The sequence below is a fragment of the Phoxinus phoxinus genome (genome assembly GCF_949152265.1).
Source record: "Phoxinus phoxinus genome assembly, chromosome: 5".
In the NCBI taxonomy this organism is placed as follows: Eukaryota; Metazoa; Chordata; class Actinopteri; order Cypriniformes; family Leuciscidae; genus Phoxinus; species Phoxinus phoxinus.
In genome coordinates, this window is record NC_136880.1 from 17,528,925 (window position 1) to 17,545,158 (window position 16,234).

The 16,234-nt window shown below is 39.9% G+C and overlaps 1 protein-coding gene across 3 annotated transcripts in view; it reads right to left on the bottom strand.

Moving 5' to 3' along the window:
* Positions 1 to 6,488: 6,488 nt before the first annotated feature.
* Positions 6,489 to 16,234, bottom strand: part of dipk2aa (divergent protein kinase domain 2Aa) — a 28,548-nt gene continuing 18,802 nt past the window's right edge. For all 3 annotated transcript variants that reach the window (XM_079612401.1, XM_079612400.1, XM_079612402.1), the window contains 2 exons: positions 15,577 to 15,880; positions 6,489 to 8,945 (listed from right to left, as the gene is read on the bottom strand). In XM_079612401.1, coding sequence (XP_079468527.1) covers positions 8,605 to 8,945; positions 15,577 to 15,880 — 645 coding nt within the window. In that variant the 3' untranslated portion in view covers positions 6,489 to 8,604. The remainder of the gene's footprint in view (positions 8,946 to 15,576; positions 15,881 to 16,234) is intronic.

A 16,234-nucleotide genomic window follows, 5' to 3' on the forward strand; every position in this document is an offset into this window, starting at 1 on the left:
TTTATATAGTTTGAAAAAAAAGGGGCCCTTAAAGTCACAAATATTGCTTCCAAATCAAAGTTTTCTAAGACATTTCTGACACTGGGGCACATGTACTTTCCTGAACCCTTGGTCAGCCTGAAACTTTCTTCTTGTTTAGCCTGGAGTGTATGAAACGGCTGAATAATATGAACGGTTTCGGGGCATTGGATGTCTTTTTTTTTTTTTTACCCTCGATTTTCCCCTCTTCACTAGATTTCGAGAACTGTCAGAATGGCGCTGACTCTGTATTCTCTAATCCTTGCTGTGGGTTTTGCAACCAGAGGAAAAAATCTATATTTAGGATGCCATGGGTGAATGTGTTTAACTTTAGCCCAGAGTCGCTCCATTCATCACCAGAACGCGCTCAAAGGAGGGCGAACCTCGACTCCAGCTTCAGGCCATGATATAAATGACTTCCGTGATCAACCCGAACGGCAAACACTTTATATTTATTTACAGTATGTTGTCCAACAAAAGCAATGCTTTACCAGACAATAATTCTTGAACTCGGGCTATCCTTAAGCAATCCACATTCTGTTGAAGCTGAAGGACTAAACTGGAAAAGGGTTCATGTTCTGTTTAGTTTGTCTAGCAGTCTTCACACACTTCTCTGCAGCTCCTGCTCAGGATATGTGCATTGGCTTTTTTCCAGATTAAACCATATGGAAGTCCTCAGACACACACACAAGTTGGGTTTCCAGGTTTTATGGGGACATTCCACAAACATAATGATTTTTACACTGTAAAAACGGTATATTCCATCCCCGTATATTCCAGCATTTGTTTCAGAACCTTGTGCATTTATTTTATTTTTTTCAGCAGGCTAAAAACGCTTTGGTGGACACACAGCCTTAGTTTGGTTATTTGTGAACATGGCAATCTCGCTCGGATTCGCACCAAAATATTTGGTCCGAGATCGGCTTAACATGGTAATTTCGGACCGATTGCAAACGAAAGAAATCTATCCGAGTGTGAACTCGTGAACGGACCGAAGAACCAGGCTGCATCACAATATATGATAGTCATATTGTATGAAAAGCAGCAGTTTTTGTTTTGCTAATGACTCTAAATATGAATCATGGGTTAACCTGGAGCAAAGATGAAGCCTTATTGAAATTTGGTTAGATTCAATTCAATTCAATTCAAGTTTATTTGTATAGCGCTTTTCACAATACATATTGTTTCAAAGCAGCTTTACAGAAAATGCATTTCAAAAATATACATACAAAAATACAGTTAGTTAATCATAAAATTTAGGGCATAACATATCGTCGGCGTTGGGTTGTCTCTTCACAGGCGTCGAGTCGTCTCATCACAGGCGTTGGGGCATCTGAAGTCTCCATGAGAGGCTGGATACATAACTGGAGCTGACGAACTCTATTTGAATTATCTCGGGACAGGCATCCCGAGATAACAACAAAAAAGGCAGATGGGAAATAATTAGCGTAGCTGCTGTTCATAATATGAATGCATTTGATCTGATTTAACTGTAGTATAAAAGGTATGAGATGCATCATGTGAATGCTTGGCTAAAGAGATGCGTCTTTAATCTAGTTTTAAACTGGGAGAGCGAGTCTGAGCCTCGGACAATATCAGGAAGGCTATTCCAGAGTTTAGGAGCTAGATGTGAAAACGCCCTCCCTCCTTTAGTGGACTTAGTTATCCTAGGTACGACCAGAAGCCTCGAATTTAGCGATCTTAAAGAGCGCGATGGATTATATGGCGATAGAAGATTTCTTAAATACACAGGAGCTAAACCATTTAGGGCTTTATAGGTCAGTAACAATACTTTGTAATTGATACGGAACTTAATAGGGAACCAGTGTAGAGATGATAAAATTGGTGTTATATGATCATATTTTCTTGACCTAGTAAGAACTCTAGCCGCTGCATTTTGGACTAACTGTAGCTTGTTTACGGAGGATGCAGGACAACCAGCTAATAAAGCATTACAGTAATCTAGTCTCGAGGTCATGAATGCATGAACTAACTTTTCTGCATCAGAAACTGATAGCATATTACGTAGCTTAGCAATGTTTCTAAGGTGGAAAAAGGCTGTTCTTGTGACATTTGAAATATGATTTTCAAAAGACAAGTTGCGGTCTAGTATAACACCCAGGTCTTTTACTGTAGAGGATAAAGTAACAGTACGTCCATCTAGATTAAGGTTGTATTGTAAGAGGTTTTGTGGGCAGTTTTTTGGACCAATCAGTAATACCTCCGTTTTATCTGAATTTAATAGAAGAAAATTACACTTCATCCAATATTTTATATCTTTAACACACTCTGTCATTTTAGATAATTTAGTGTTATCATCTGGTCTTGATGAAATATATAATTGAGTGTCATCAGCATAACAGTGGAAACTTATTACATGTTTTCTTATAATATTACCAAGTGGCAGCATATAAATTGAGAATAGCAGAGGGCCTAATACAGATCCCTGCGGCACTCCATAATTTACTGACGTTATCTTTGATTTTTCCCCATTTAAATGGACAAAATGGTAACGGTCTGATAGGTACGATCTAAACCAGCTTAATGCCTGTCCCTGAACACCAGTGTAATTTTGAAGTCGATCTAAGAGTACTTTATGATCTATAGTGTCAAACGCAGCACTAAGATCGAGTAAAACTAGTATTGAGATACAGCCTTGGTCAGAGGCTAAAAGTAAATCATTTGTAATTTTAACCAGCGCAGTTTCTGTGCTATGATGTGGCCTGAATCCAGACTGAAACTTTTCATAGATATCGTTTTCTTGCAAGAAAGAGCACAATTGAGCGGACACAACTTTTTCTAGTATTTTAGACATAAATGGAAGATTTGAAATGGGTCTGTAATTTGCTAGGTTATTTGGATCTAATTGTGGTTTCTTAATAAGAGGTTTTATAACTGCCAGCTTGAACGTTTTTGGAACATGTCCTAAAGATAGAGACGAGTTAATAATATTGAGAAGAGGCTCTTCCACTACAGGTAACACTTCTTTCAGTAGTTTAGTGGGTATTGGATCTAATAAACATGTTGTTGGTTTAGATGCAGTGATAAGTTTATTTAGCTCTTCCTGTCCTATAGTTGTAAAGCGCTGTAGTTGTTCTTGAGGGGCGATAATTGAGGCTGAATCATAAGACGCTGTCAAAGATTGTACATTTACAATTGTGTTTCTGATGCTTTCTATTTTCTCAGTGAAGAAATTCATGAAATCATTACTATTAAAATGTAACGGAATATTTTGTTCAGGTGATGTCTGTTTATTTGTTAATCTAGCCACGGTGTTAAATAAAAACCTTGTATTATTTTGGTTATTTTCTATTAGTTTGCGGAGATGCTCAGCCCTGGCTGCTTTTAGAGCCTTTTTATAACGTGACATACTGTCTTTCCACGCGATTCTAAAGACCTCTAAATTAGTTTGTTTCCATTTGCGCTCTAAGTTACGAGTTTCTCTCTTGATAACATGCGTAGCACTGTTGTACCATGGTGCTTTAGTTTTCTCTCTAACCTTTTTTAATCTAATTGGTGCAACAATTTCTAATGTACTAGAGAAAATGGTGCTCATACTGCTAGTCATTTCCTCTAGTTCACCTGTTTGTTTGGGTTCACTGAGAAGCTGAGATAGATCAGGTAAGCTATTCAAGAATCTATCTATAGTAGTTGGAAGGATTGTTCTGCCTGGTCGATAACGCGGCGCAACATGACACATTTCAGCCGTACGTAGTATGCAAGTTACCATGTAATGATCAGTGACATCATCACTTTGCGGTATAATATCTATATCGGTTGGATCGGTTCCATATGATATAATTAAATCTAGAGTATGATTAAGACGATGAGTGGGACCACTAACGTTTTGCTTGACCCCAAAGGAGTTTAATAAATCTGTAAACGCAGCCCCTAATGCATCATTTGTGTTATCAACGTGTATGTTGAAATCTCCAACAATTATTGCCTTATCGACATTGACCAATAGATCTGAGAGAAAATCTGCAAACTCTTTTAGGAAATCAGCGTAAGGCCCTGGAGGTCTATATACAGTAGCCAAGGCTAGAGATAATAGGGATTTCTTTCTTACATCTAGGAGCGTAACATTTAGCACAAGTACTTCAAACGAATTAAACCTGTGGCCTGTTTTCTGAGTAACATTAAGAATATCTCTATAGATTGTTGCAACACCGCCGCCACGACCAATCAGACGGGGCTCATGCTTATAACAGTATCCTGGTGGAGTGGACTCATTAAGACCGAAATAATCATTCGATTTAAGCCAGGTTTCAGTAAGACAGAGTACATCGAAGCTATTATCAGTGACCATTTCATTTACAATAACCGCCTTAGGTGTAAGCGACCTAATGTTTAGAAGACCTAGCTTTAGAAATGGTTTTTGTTCACTAATATTGAGATTTTCTGGTTTAATCACAATTAGATTTTTCTTAGATCCTACAGTAGATTTATTGTTTGGCCTCACTAAACGAGGAATAGACACAGTTTCTATAAAGTGTTCTACACTGGTACTTATATCACTTAATTTGGGACAGCAAAGAATGTGATTTGGACTTTGATTTACTAGTCATATGGTGTGTAACGTCTTGGAGATGTTGTCCGACAGAACAGCCGCTCCGATTCTGCTGGGGTGCAGGCCATCAGCACGGTAGAGCCTAGGTCGCTCCCAAAACAGATTATTTACAAAGAGCAGTCTCTGTTCATTACACCATGACATTAACCATTCATTTAGTGCAAACAATCTACTGAACCTTTCTTGTCCTTGTCGGTACGTGGGAAGTGGTCCAGACACGACGATCTTTGCTTCAGGCGATCTCGATCAGGCTCCTGTAGTCCCTCTTCAGAACCTCCGTCTGCTGCAGCCTGATGTCGTTCACCCCCGCGTGCAGCACGACAGCTCCGACGCGCTCGTCACCGTTCAGGATCTCGGGGACCTGCGCAGCGACATCGAGAACACGAGCACCAGGAAAGCAGTGAGTGCGCACCATACCTTTACCTGAGGTAGCGCGGACATGCCGGACCATGGAACTGCCGATGTTCACAGCGTCGTCGCGTTCCGTCTCGCGAAGAGGGGAGAAGCAGGTCCGGGTGGAGATCTCGAAGACCGGGAGGGGCGGAGAGGTCCTTGCTCTGGTCCTGGCTCGCGTCTTCCGTTGTGGAATCATCCAGGGTCCATGGTGCTGTGTCGGTGCCGGGGTGAATGAGGGCAGGGATGCTCGGGTCCTGTGCAGAGAAATACACGGAGTAGAGGAGGCCGGAGTCGAAAAGTTACTAACCACTGACTTGTGAGCATCGGCGCGTGATGCTTCAAGCGCTGAGTGTCGGTCTCGCAGCTCGGCCTGCCTCCCCAGCAGATCACGGATCTGCTTCTCCACAGACTCCAGCTCCAACCGCACCGAATGCAGCTCAAACGTGTCCTCACCTGCACTCAGAGGTAGACACACATCCGATATATTCGCCATTATGACAGATGAACAATAAATTAGCAGTGATGCTACCAATATCACTACTAATTTAGGACTGAAATCATGGATAGAACCCGTATCCTTCCAGTGATTCGAGTGTAAATAAGACGGTCGATAGACGAGACCACGCGTGCAAATGCTAGCGGGCTAACGTTAGAGATAGTAACGGAAGTTCGGAAAGTTGGATATAACCAGCGATATCAAAGCAATCCGATTGTTTTTTATAGAGAGTAGTATCGGAGATATGTTCACACGCTGGAAAAATAGAAAATGCTCGTTTATAAATGAGTGTAAAGAAGAGAATCAATGATTTATGAATCAATTCGACGGAGCTCCAAACACAAACAAAGCGCTCACTCGCGTTAGACGAACATATTTTAGAATAGTAGTTGACATTGACATAGTACTTGACTCATATTACAGTTTTTCTCGATTGCTTAAACACTATAGCCAGGCTTTTGAACTAAAATTTCAAAACCATAATGCCATTTATCAAAAAGCACACCCATTTCACTAAACTATAAACACAAATCCCTTCATTTCTCATTGCCTACACCATGTGGCCATTTAGAAAGCACTAGTATTCAATATTGTTCACTCAAGTCAGCACAGCTTCAGCTCAGTTAGCACACATTTCCCCAGGTGGAAACACTAAGAGTCAAAATTTAACACACGTCAATCAGATCCTTCAATAGATAGATAAAAGGGCCTGAATCAGTTTATTGAGTTTTGGAACAATGGATCTAGAAAGACATGAAGAAAGAGGTCGAGGAGGAGGAAGGGCAAAGGGAAGGGCAAGAAGACAAGCATTCTCGGATGAAATTCAAGCCACTTTAGGTGACCATGTCCCAAAGTATATCCATGGTATGACTATGAGGGAGGCTGGTCTACGAGTAAGGCCTAAGTTGAGTCGCTTCACCATCGCCTCCATCCTCAGAACCTTCAGGAGGTGTGGTGGCAAACAAAATTATATCACTGAATAATAGACAAACATTTCCAATTGTCTTTGATGAGCTTTATTTTCTTGCAAGAAAAGGCCAGCAGTCGTACAGTCACAGAGTGTGAGCACAAGCAACATAATTTACCAGTTTTGAAAATGTTGTTTTGAATTCATTGTACCAGTGTGTAAGACTATGTTGTTGTGTGTGTGATTTTGAGGGCTTGTGTGTCCTGTCTGAGGGCAAAGTTTGTTTTTTTTCAGCAAGAGTGAATGGTTTTGAGTGTAAAGTTTCATTTTGACCTGAAAATAGGAAGTTTGGAGAATTGGGTGAGATGTTATGGATTTGTGTTTACTGTTTTGAGAATACGAGGCATAGTTTCAAGAAATGTGTTTAAGCAATCAAGGAAAACTGAAACTAATTTCGGTCCATTTAGAAATGTTGCCTTGTGAAAGCGAACCGAATCAAGGAGAAATCACCACATTGTAACAAAATTTTGTTATTGTCAAACCTCATAATGGATTTGATACTGCGGATTCAATAAAGAAAATGCATCAGAACAGGCAAGTATAGATAAACTTTAATATACTTTTGAATTCTTATCCAGTCGAAAATACAACTTTTGAATGAAAGGCACAGTACGACCAGACTTTTCAACAGTCTCAGAACAAACACGTACAGAAAGCAGACATTTTTCTTACAGAAAATGCACAAATAACTCAAATTTGAACACAAACAGCAGAGTTCAAGGGTTGGAATGTCTTCAAACCAATATGAAATGAGGAATTTTTAAAGTGATAGTTCATTAAGCTCAATCAACTCCCAGTATTGCTTATTACAAACATGGGTAACATTAGTAGGGCATAAAAATTCAAATTAAAATCACAAAACATATTTTAGAGGATAAGAGGGCAACAATTAAAGAGTCTATGAGGAAAACCTATGATCTGAATATGTAGTGCAACTTGTCTCTGTAAACGTAATGCAAGTGCGAGTGAATGTGACGGTATGTCGTGGTTGCCAGCTTATGAAAAATTAAACTGCATCGGTCCAAAAAGAAGGTTAAAAAAACAACAACAACGGTTTATGAACACAGAAACATGAAAAAGAAGAGATTTATTGTGGTTTCCCTTTTGAACAATCTTGGTCAAAGCATTGCTAAAAGAACAAAATGAACCACACAATGGTGACAATATTCTTTGGTATTTTTATTCTTGCATACTCGGTTGTTTCAACTCCATTTTGTTGTTTTGTTATTTAGTTTTTTAAATCATGGCGACCAACTACCAACACTGACTGCCACTTTTACAAAAAGCATCAACGTCTCACCAAAAAGGTTAATTGTAACATGAAACGCTTGATCAAATTTTCCTTCGAAGAGAGGCATAATTTGACCAAGCACACTTTCAAATTCAGTTAAGACTTCACCAAAGATTCCTGTAGCAAAGAAATCAGGTGGTTATTCCAATATAGAGAAAACACAAATGGATGAATCTTAAATCCTGTCAAGAACATGTTCTGGTAATCTTAAAAAAAAAAAAAAAAAACGAGAAAAAAGGGAAAAGAAAACTACGAAAAACAAAATACAAAACATAAGTTACATATTTGGCATTAGGATCATGAGAATTTTAGGGAGATAATACGCAAAACCATTTTTTTCCTAAAATATAATTATATTCCTGGCCAAAATGGGAATATACTAAAATATTTGTTTATTTTTTGGGGGGGTAAAACATGACCTGAACATTTTTTTTAAGATTCACCGTTCCCTGTGTCACATCAGTAATAACCACAGCTCACGGTGCACTTACAGCACCCAATTTATAAATTAATAAGAAACCGTATTATAGGATTCTGATCAGAACCGATAATAGCAGTGAGGGTTCACCGTAGCATCATCTCGCAGTCACACACACACAGACACACACTGGTGCGATCACAGCAGTTCGAGCCTCTAGTCTGCTGATTTTTCACACGACCCTTTAATCCATGTTTATGTGCAAACTTCTTAATCAGCCCCGGAGACAGGACTGGGACCAATGTTGGCATGATTGATAGCGGCAACGAAACAGCAACTCCCTTGAAGGTGTGCAAACGCGTTCCAGAATCTGGCAGCACATTTGTAAAAGTACTTCTGATGTCTTTTTTGTTTTTTTTTGAGGGGATGTTGTCCCCTGTTCTCAGCACTACCTGCTAGTATTGCTCATCTGTGTGAGTTGTGTCAGGAACTCCCGCAGTTCTTTAGCTGCCTGGTAGCGGCCGTAACGTTTCTGAGGTTTGGTGCACTCGTCCAGCAGGGTCGTGAGACGCCCGTCTTTCACCACGTCAGCGGGGGGGTCGTGCAGGAGACCCCCCGTGGTGCCACGCCAGGTGGCGAATCTGGAGAGGAGGTTCTGACAGACGGCATAGTAGTTGTGGTCCACGGTGACTCGCGAGCAGAGGATGTCCTTGGAGAAGGAGAGGCAGGCTTCTTTGTCGCATTCCTCGTAGCGGCTCTCGTACCACACGTCATAGTTCTCTGGTTTGTCTGAGTGGATTAAAACAAACAAAAAATCTGTCAAAGGGTGCATAATATTTGCCAAAATCAAACATGGGAACAAACTTTAAAATCAACATGACATTTGTAACCCATGTTAGATATTCGGAAATTAAATATTGAAGCCTTTTGATTTCCACATTGCAGAAAACCTGGGCAGAATCCACTCATACAAATTGAATTTTAGAGTACAGTGAATGTCAATGAATTTGAAGAGTACATCATACGTAAAGCTGTACACTTAATCAAACTGTGATATGTAGTGTCTGTGAATATTAAGCCACAGAAAGACTAAGTCAGCATGTTTTGCAAAATAAACTTGTGTTAAATCATAAATCCAGAAAAATTGTAAAACACAGAGTTTGAAAAAAAAATTAGGGACGCACGATATATCGGTCACCATATCGGTATCGGCCGCTATATGTTCATTTTTAATGTTTTCGTTATCGGCCCGATAAGAAAATTTGGCCTAAATATTAGAGCCGATAAATAATGTATTTTCTTCAGCTGAGACACTTCAGTCGCACACTGTTCAACATGATGGTTTTGAATTGCTAAAAATATGATTTGAATTGCTTCAAAAAAGGAAAATAGAGTTCAGTGCAACATGGGCAGTTCAAGTCTGTCATATAGGCAACATAAAATTATTATGAGTACATTATAATTGTGTTTTGGATGTGGCCTTTAATGGCGAGACTTGTTTTTGTGATCAGGCTCTTAAAAATTATATTTTAAAAAATTGGATTTAGATTTATCGGCCAATATATCGGTTATCGGCTTTCAAATATAAAGAATTATCGGTATCGGACAAAATTTTCATATTGGTGCATCTCTAAGAAAGAAAAAATATTATTGTAAAAAATTGTATCAGTTAATAAATTGTTAGAAGTTTTATGAATTAGAAATAGACATGCTTTTTGATTATTAAAATTAAAAATGGTATCCAGTAAAATTAAAATGGAAAACGGTGAATTTGGAGAATGGATTTATCCTAATTTAAATGTATTTAATAGAGCCCTAAAAAAAATAAGCTTTTAATAAATTGTTGATAAACTAAGTTTCACAACAAACGGAAATTCAGAAAAAAATTCAACTGATTTAATGTGATCTTCCCTATGAAGTGGAGCCAGGGCAAAGTGAATTGAAACGGCGGTGGTGTGTCATGAAGAGTTAGGACCCCTGCGCTACACAGTTCACATTGGACCCCAGGGGGAAGCCCGCTAATCAAAAGCTGTTATTGCAATATCTTCGTGTAGCTATTTAAAACAGCCTAACACCTGTTATCGTTTTGTAGCTGTAGCTTGATGTAACATGTAGGCCTGACAAAGTATACTTTGAGCTTCAGTATAAATCATTGCAGAGTAAGGATTTACTAAACCGGGTTAATTAGCGTGAGAGAAATATCCCATAAAAGCGCAGATGGGAGTGGAAAGTTCTGCGCGTGATCTACTGACGGCGTGCAACTTAAAGAACAGATGCAGCCGGATCATTTCCATAATGACCAACACAATCTACAAAGAAAATTTGCGTCTGGTTGGGCGGTAAATAAATGGCACAAATACCAGTAAATTGACGTGCGTAAACCTTAGTAAATCACCTTGCATAATTAATTGAAATACTCTCCTCCCATAAATTTAGCATCTGAACTCCTACAAATGCATATGCAATAATGTCAGCAGCGGAAAAAAACCCAGTCCCCGCCTTTTCAGCGCTAATATTTCACCAAATATATTCACCAATATAACACCAAAAGAAGGTTTGAGCTGATGCAAGCTGTTAGTAAATCTGGCCCTAACTGATTTATAGTGTAGGTTATAGATTAATGAAGATTAAAAGCTTCAATTGTTCTTTTTTTTTTTTTTTGCTTAGTTGCTGTAATCGTTACTAGTAAAAGATAAACTCGTAATATCTATCACCAAGTAGTTGACCAAAAGAGAGCTCCAGTGGTATTTTCAAGGCAATTCCGGGGCTGATAAAAAAATAAAAAATAAAAGTGAACGAAAATAATTCAGGACTCCAGCAGTGAAGTTAAGTCAAGTCACCTTTATTTACATAGCGCTTTATAAAACGCAGATCGTTTCAAAGCAGCAAAAGCAAAAATTGGTCTGTTAGGCCTATTAGTTGTAGTGGTTGTTGTGCAATAACAGACCATGATTGAAGAATCAGAATTGAGTATTGCAGGGAGACAATGTAAAAATATACATTAATGATGTATGGTTCTGCACTAAGCATGGAGTTGTTTGTGAAAGGACTGCCAGGAAAACAGCAGACGATAATCTCATACCAAAACAATGTGATTAAACTAGCCACGAGTGTCGCGACAACAGCAAATAGAAACCATTATAATCAGTGATGCTGTCTACACTGGATGTGGTGCAGCACAACAAATCCCTGAGAGCAAACTGATGCCCCGTTTGCACTTGTGCAACTTCTGACACAAAAGACAAATGGATTTGCAACGTTCGATTTCTTGAGTCCTGTAGACAGCCTCAAACTACTGCGACGTGGCCGTCGCTTCCGGTGTAGACATGGTGAAAAGTCAAGAAACAAAGCATATCTCAGCCTCCGATTCACCAGTACAGACAAAATATTAGCTTCTGACAGTATGAAGACAAACAAGTTAAGACGCCACTTACAGACTTCAAATCATGACCACAAAGAGAAGCCCGTTGAAGTTGTAGTAGTGCATTAATAGGGGCTTTTGCACCAGGTAGTTATAGGAACAAGCCACCAGGGCAGTTCCCCAGTGTCCCCTAGGACCTTTTTCCTGGTAGCATTCGCACCGCCAGTAGGAACTCTGTGGTGACTTAAGCCAGCCGACAGCAACGTCATTTAAGGCAACAACTGGAGGATGGGGGACGTCGTGATCAGAGCTGTGTTTTTGTTGTGAGTCGTGGGTTTCGTGATAACAGACGTAGAATGTAGGTATATAAGTTATGTAATGGAAAGAGCAAAAAGGGGGGACGAAATCTCCAACTTGCGGTGCTATATAGAGGCCAAGACAAGAACACAGGTAAATGCCGTTAACAATCAAGCATAGCGTTAGTTCTGGCAGGTCACGTTAGTCAAGCACGCATCGGCAGTGTGAGCGCAGTGACAAATCTTGCACGTGGGCAGAACAGAACTCGAGCTTGTGGTCAGTCCTGCGAGTGTGGGACCAGTCAGCATTCGCGGTTTTGTTACTACTTCTCGCAACGTGTTGATTTGTGTGCACAAGCATATTTTTTTGTCCTCTGAAATTTCAGCAGGTTTACATTTTACGTGCAAGCTTTGTTGCTGTGCTCACGCTGCTGTAATTGTTCATGCGCTTGCGTCGTTTTGTCCATTTAACGGCATACAAATCTATCATTATTTGGCAATTATTATAGTAGCTATTACTAAAATTGTTAACTGGCATTTAATTACACTTAACTAAATAACATTTAAGAAAGGCTGCATTACCTAAAACTGTAGCCTTAAACAATTCCTAAAAAAAAGATTGGCTGGTGGTCCAAATAACTTGAAAAACAGGCAAGATGCTGTTAGATTCTATATAGCAGGCAACAACAGCAACAAAGGAAACCCTTTAACATAACACAGTGCTTTATTTCTTGAAGGTAACTTCAAAAAGCACGACATACATTACAATTGAGTGGCGATCTGCAGAATAAGGATGCTGAATTGATTCAGCTTTTCACTGGAAGACGACCAATAAGAAATTCTTCTGACAGCAGGTGCGGCTCTTCTCTGGCCACACATTTTAATGCTGAACAAATCAATAAAGCTGAGGAACCTTTAGGAGGAGGTGGTGGGTGCAGAAATAGACTGGGCCGCTGTGACATCTATTCATCAGCAAAACTATATTGAGTCATAAAGCGCCTTAAAGAGTGGGGGATCTGCGGTCTTGGTCATTTGACACAGCTCAATATTGTGCCAATAACTAATTAGAGAAAATGAAGTCACCATGCTGCCAATCACTCTCGAGGGAGCCAATTACGAGATCCAGAGGAGTTAATGTGCCACAGCCAATCAGAGCGCACGCTGGCTTCAGTGCTTTTCTGTGTGTGTGTGTGCGGAGAATCACATGCAGAGGTTTATGGAGAAACAACGTGAAATAAGAAAACACTGTTCCAGAGCTGATGGAAAGTCATAAGTTAAAGGGATAGTTTATCATTTATTCACTAGCATGTCGTTTCAAACCTGCATGACTATTTCTTCTATGGGATACAAAAGAACCCCATTGACTTTCCCTGTGTGAACAAAACAGATTAAACAATCTTCAAAACATCTTAAACCCACTAAAATTGGCAACACTTCAAGACCTTCAAATATTCTCAATAAGAAAAAGCTAAGCGTATATATACGCAGAAACCACCTTTGGATGGAACCAGTGAATGGAAATCGTTTCTGAAGCCATGAACGGCAATCCTCAAAAGGTTCATGTTTTAATTGAATTAGTGCACTTAGATTTTATTATCAGCAGCAGAGAGAATTTTTTTTTTATAATAAAAGCACATCCATCCAGTGCCCTTTGCTAAATGACTTCGAACCTTGAAGCCCACACAGGTCCAGTGAAGGGATATGACATCATAAGCACACGTCAATTCAGAATAGAAACTCAATTAAAAAAAGGGTTGTTATCTAACATTTCAGAAAGACCCATCTGCGAGCAAACGCGTACACACACACGAGCTCCATTCAGATAAATGCTGGCAGGCTGAAGCAAATAGCCATTGTTATGTAGCACACATGCTCCAAGTTCATCCGCCAGCCCAGTTTGGCCTCTCCGGATGGCAGATACACTGGCACACGTACAGTACTTGGGACCAGCACTGCACCAATCCATGCCAACTCGCTACCGTTCAGAATCAAAAGTGCAGCTTTGGGCCACGGTCATATGTTGCAATACAAACGCTTCAATAGCTAAATATAATCAAATGTGAAACTGAAATTTAAACCCCATGCATTATTACCGGTAATTATGGGCTCTATCAGGGGCATAAATGAGTTTTTCCATAATTCTCAGAGGACAATAGTTTAAATAACCTTTGTATTATTTATCATTTTTGGGCCAGATTTACTAACAGCTTGCATCAGCACCAACCCTCTTTTGCCGTTTAAAAAACTTCTGTGAGGATTTACTAAAGGCACGCACACAGTGAAAAATGAGCACTGAAAAGGCTTTGAAAGTTATTTTTGCAGCTGATCTTATTGCACATGCATTTGTTTGAGTTTCCCTTTCAGACACAACATTTATGAGGAGAGTATTTAAATTAATTACGCAATGCAATTTACTAAGGTTTGCGCTAGTCAATTTACTGGTATGTCTCTGAATGGTAAAGACAATCATTTTGACTGAGACATACATTATACCTTTTATTTAATGTAGATTACATTAACGGAGATGTAGTCTACTTTTTTTTAGCTTACAGTGGTTATTGAGATAAACGTTTGCTATCATGTGGTGTTTTTGCCTTGTCTCACGTTGTGTTTTTTTAGACATTCAAATTTGTGAACGATTCCGGCGTAAAATGATTAGCACAGACACCTAACGTTAAGCCAGTGGGAAGGGTTGTAGGAACCGCGTCATTAAAAATGAATTTAATCCACTGGTCCCTGACAGCTTGGTCCGTTCTTGGGAGAGAAAACACATTTAAGTTACATGTTGATTCTGGCAGTCAACAACAGAGCAACTCACGTGTGCACTACGTTTCTGCATCTTTCGCGACTGAATATGAGGGGGAGAGGGGCAGGGCGGGCTTCCTGCAGCATAGGTCTGCGGTGTCCATTTATGGTGTATCCGACCCCGTCTTGACGTCAAGTCGGGGCAGAAATTAAAATCTCGTATTTGAGTGCGCGTGCACGTGGGCTGGTTTACGAACCCAGGGGTAAACAAACGCTTCACTTTTAAATATCGGCTTCCCGGCCAGTGTGTAATCGTTAGGCAATCATAACATACATTGATTCTCGTGGAAAAGTGAAAATTACAGGTCATGACTCCTTTAACGTCTGGTTTAAACTGGATGATAATTTGCTCTGTTCTTGGTAGATTGCGTTGGTCATTATGGAAATGATCCAGCTGCGTCCGTATTCTTTAATGTGGGCTTTTATGGGATTGCGCTCTTACTGTGCGATTAATAGTCTTCAATTAATTTCTTCTGTTCAGTCCCGCCGAGCTTAGATGCGAGTAAAAATGTGCACACTGGAAACCCGTTTTATAGTAGAAATTTGTTTGTTGTAATTCTAATCGAAAGCGACACTTGTCACTGTTCTGTTTTTTTTTTCATGTTTAATACTGCAAAGCTGCTTGCTTTCAATCTATTGTGTAAAGTGGTACATAAATAAACGCAACTTGACTTGAGTGCCGAATTGCAGAGTTAATGTGTCCACATTTGTATCTACCGGTACTAGACTGTGATAATTCAGCCTGAAAGGTCAGAGAAACATTTATGTTGACGTGGAAGGCCAAAAAACAGGTGCTCGAGCCCATCTGAGGGAAAACTGAAAGTGGGTCAGAACATATGAAAGTAGACAAAATAAAAAAAACACACCGTCTAACCTGGATAACAGTTTCCTGTGCAATTTATTAATGTCGTAAAGCAAACCAAGAGCACGGAGACACTGGAATGGAGTCATTACTTACTCTGCTTTATTAATCTTTTGTCTGCCACTATGACGTTTTCTGCATCGACGACGATGACTTTCCCGTCGCGGGGCCCGACTGCAAAGTTGTCGAAGCTGACGTCTAGGAGGTAAAGGGCAAAGTCAAAGTCGTTGTTGGTCAGCTGCTCGGCGATGTCCATCAGCTGCTTGGCCAGATCTACTCTTTTCTCCCAGGGTGCATTGTAGAAGCTCCAGAGCTCCTCGCCCACGTAATTCACCGCCACCATCCGGCCGCAGGCCCCCAGGTATTTGGCAAATGGCCAGCCCTCATCGGAAGGAAAACTCTGCAGAGATGAAACATGAGGAGAGAGAGTCAAGGTGAGAGAGATGTTTTCCATTCACACACACGGTAAGGGAAAAAAAACAGCATGTCCTCTCAAATTTAGAGCAAAAGATCTTCATTAGGACACTGATAAACTGCAAAATCATTAGCTTGGAGCAAAGTAGTTGAACCAAACTTTTCTTAAGTGCTGTGGATATTCGATAGCCCCATTTCAAGTCGAGTCATTAAAAATAGATAAGTGACCATTAAACTTTAATCCCAGAGATTCAAATAATTTAGAGGACAAAACACAGCATTCGGTAACCAGTCGGAGCCTCCGACATCTGGCCTTCTGTGGTCTGGGCTGGAGAGGGGA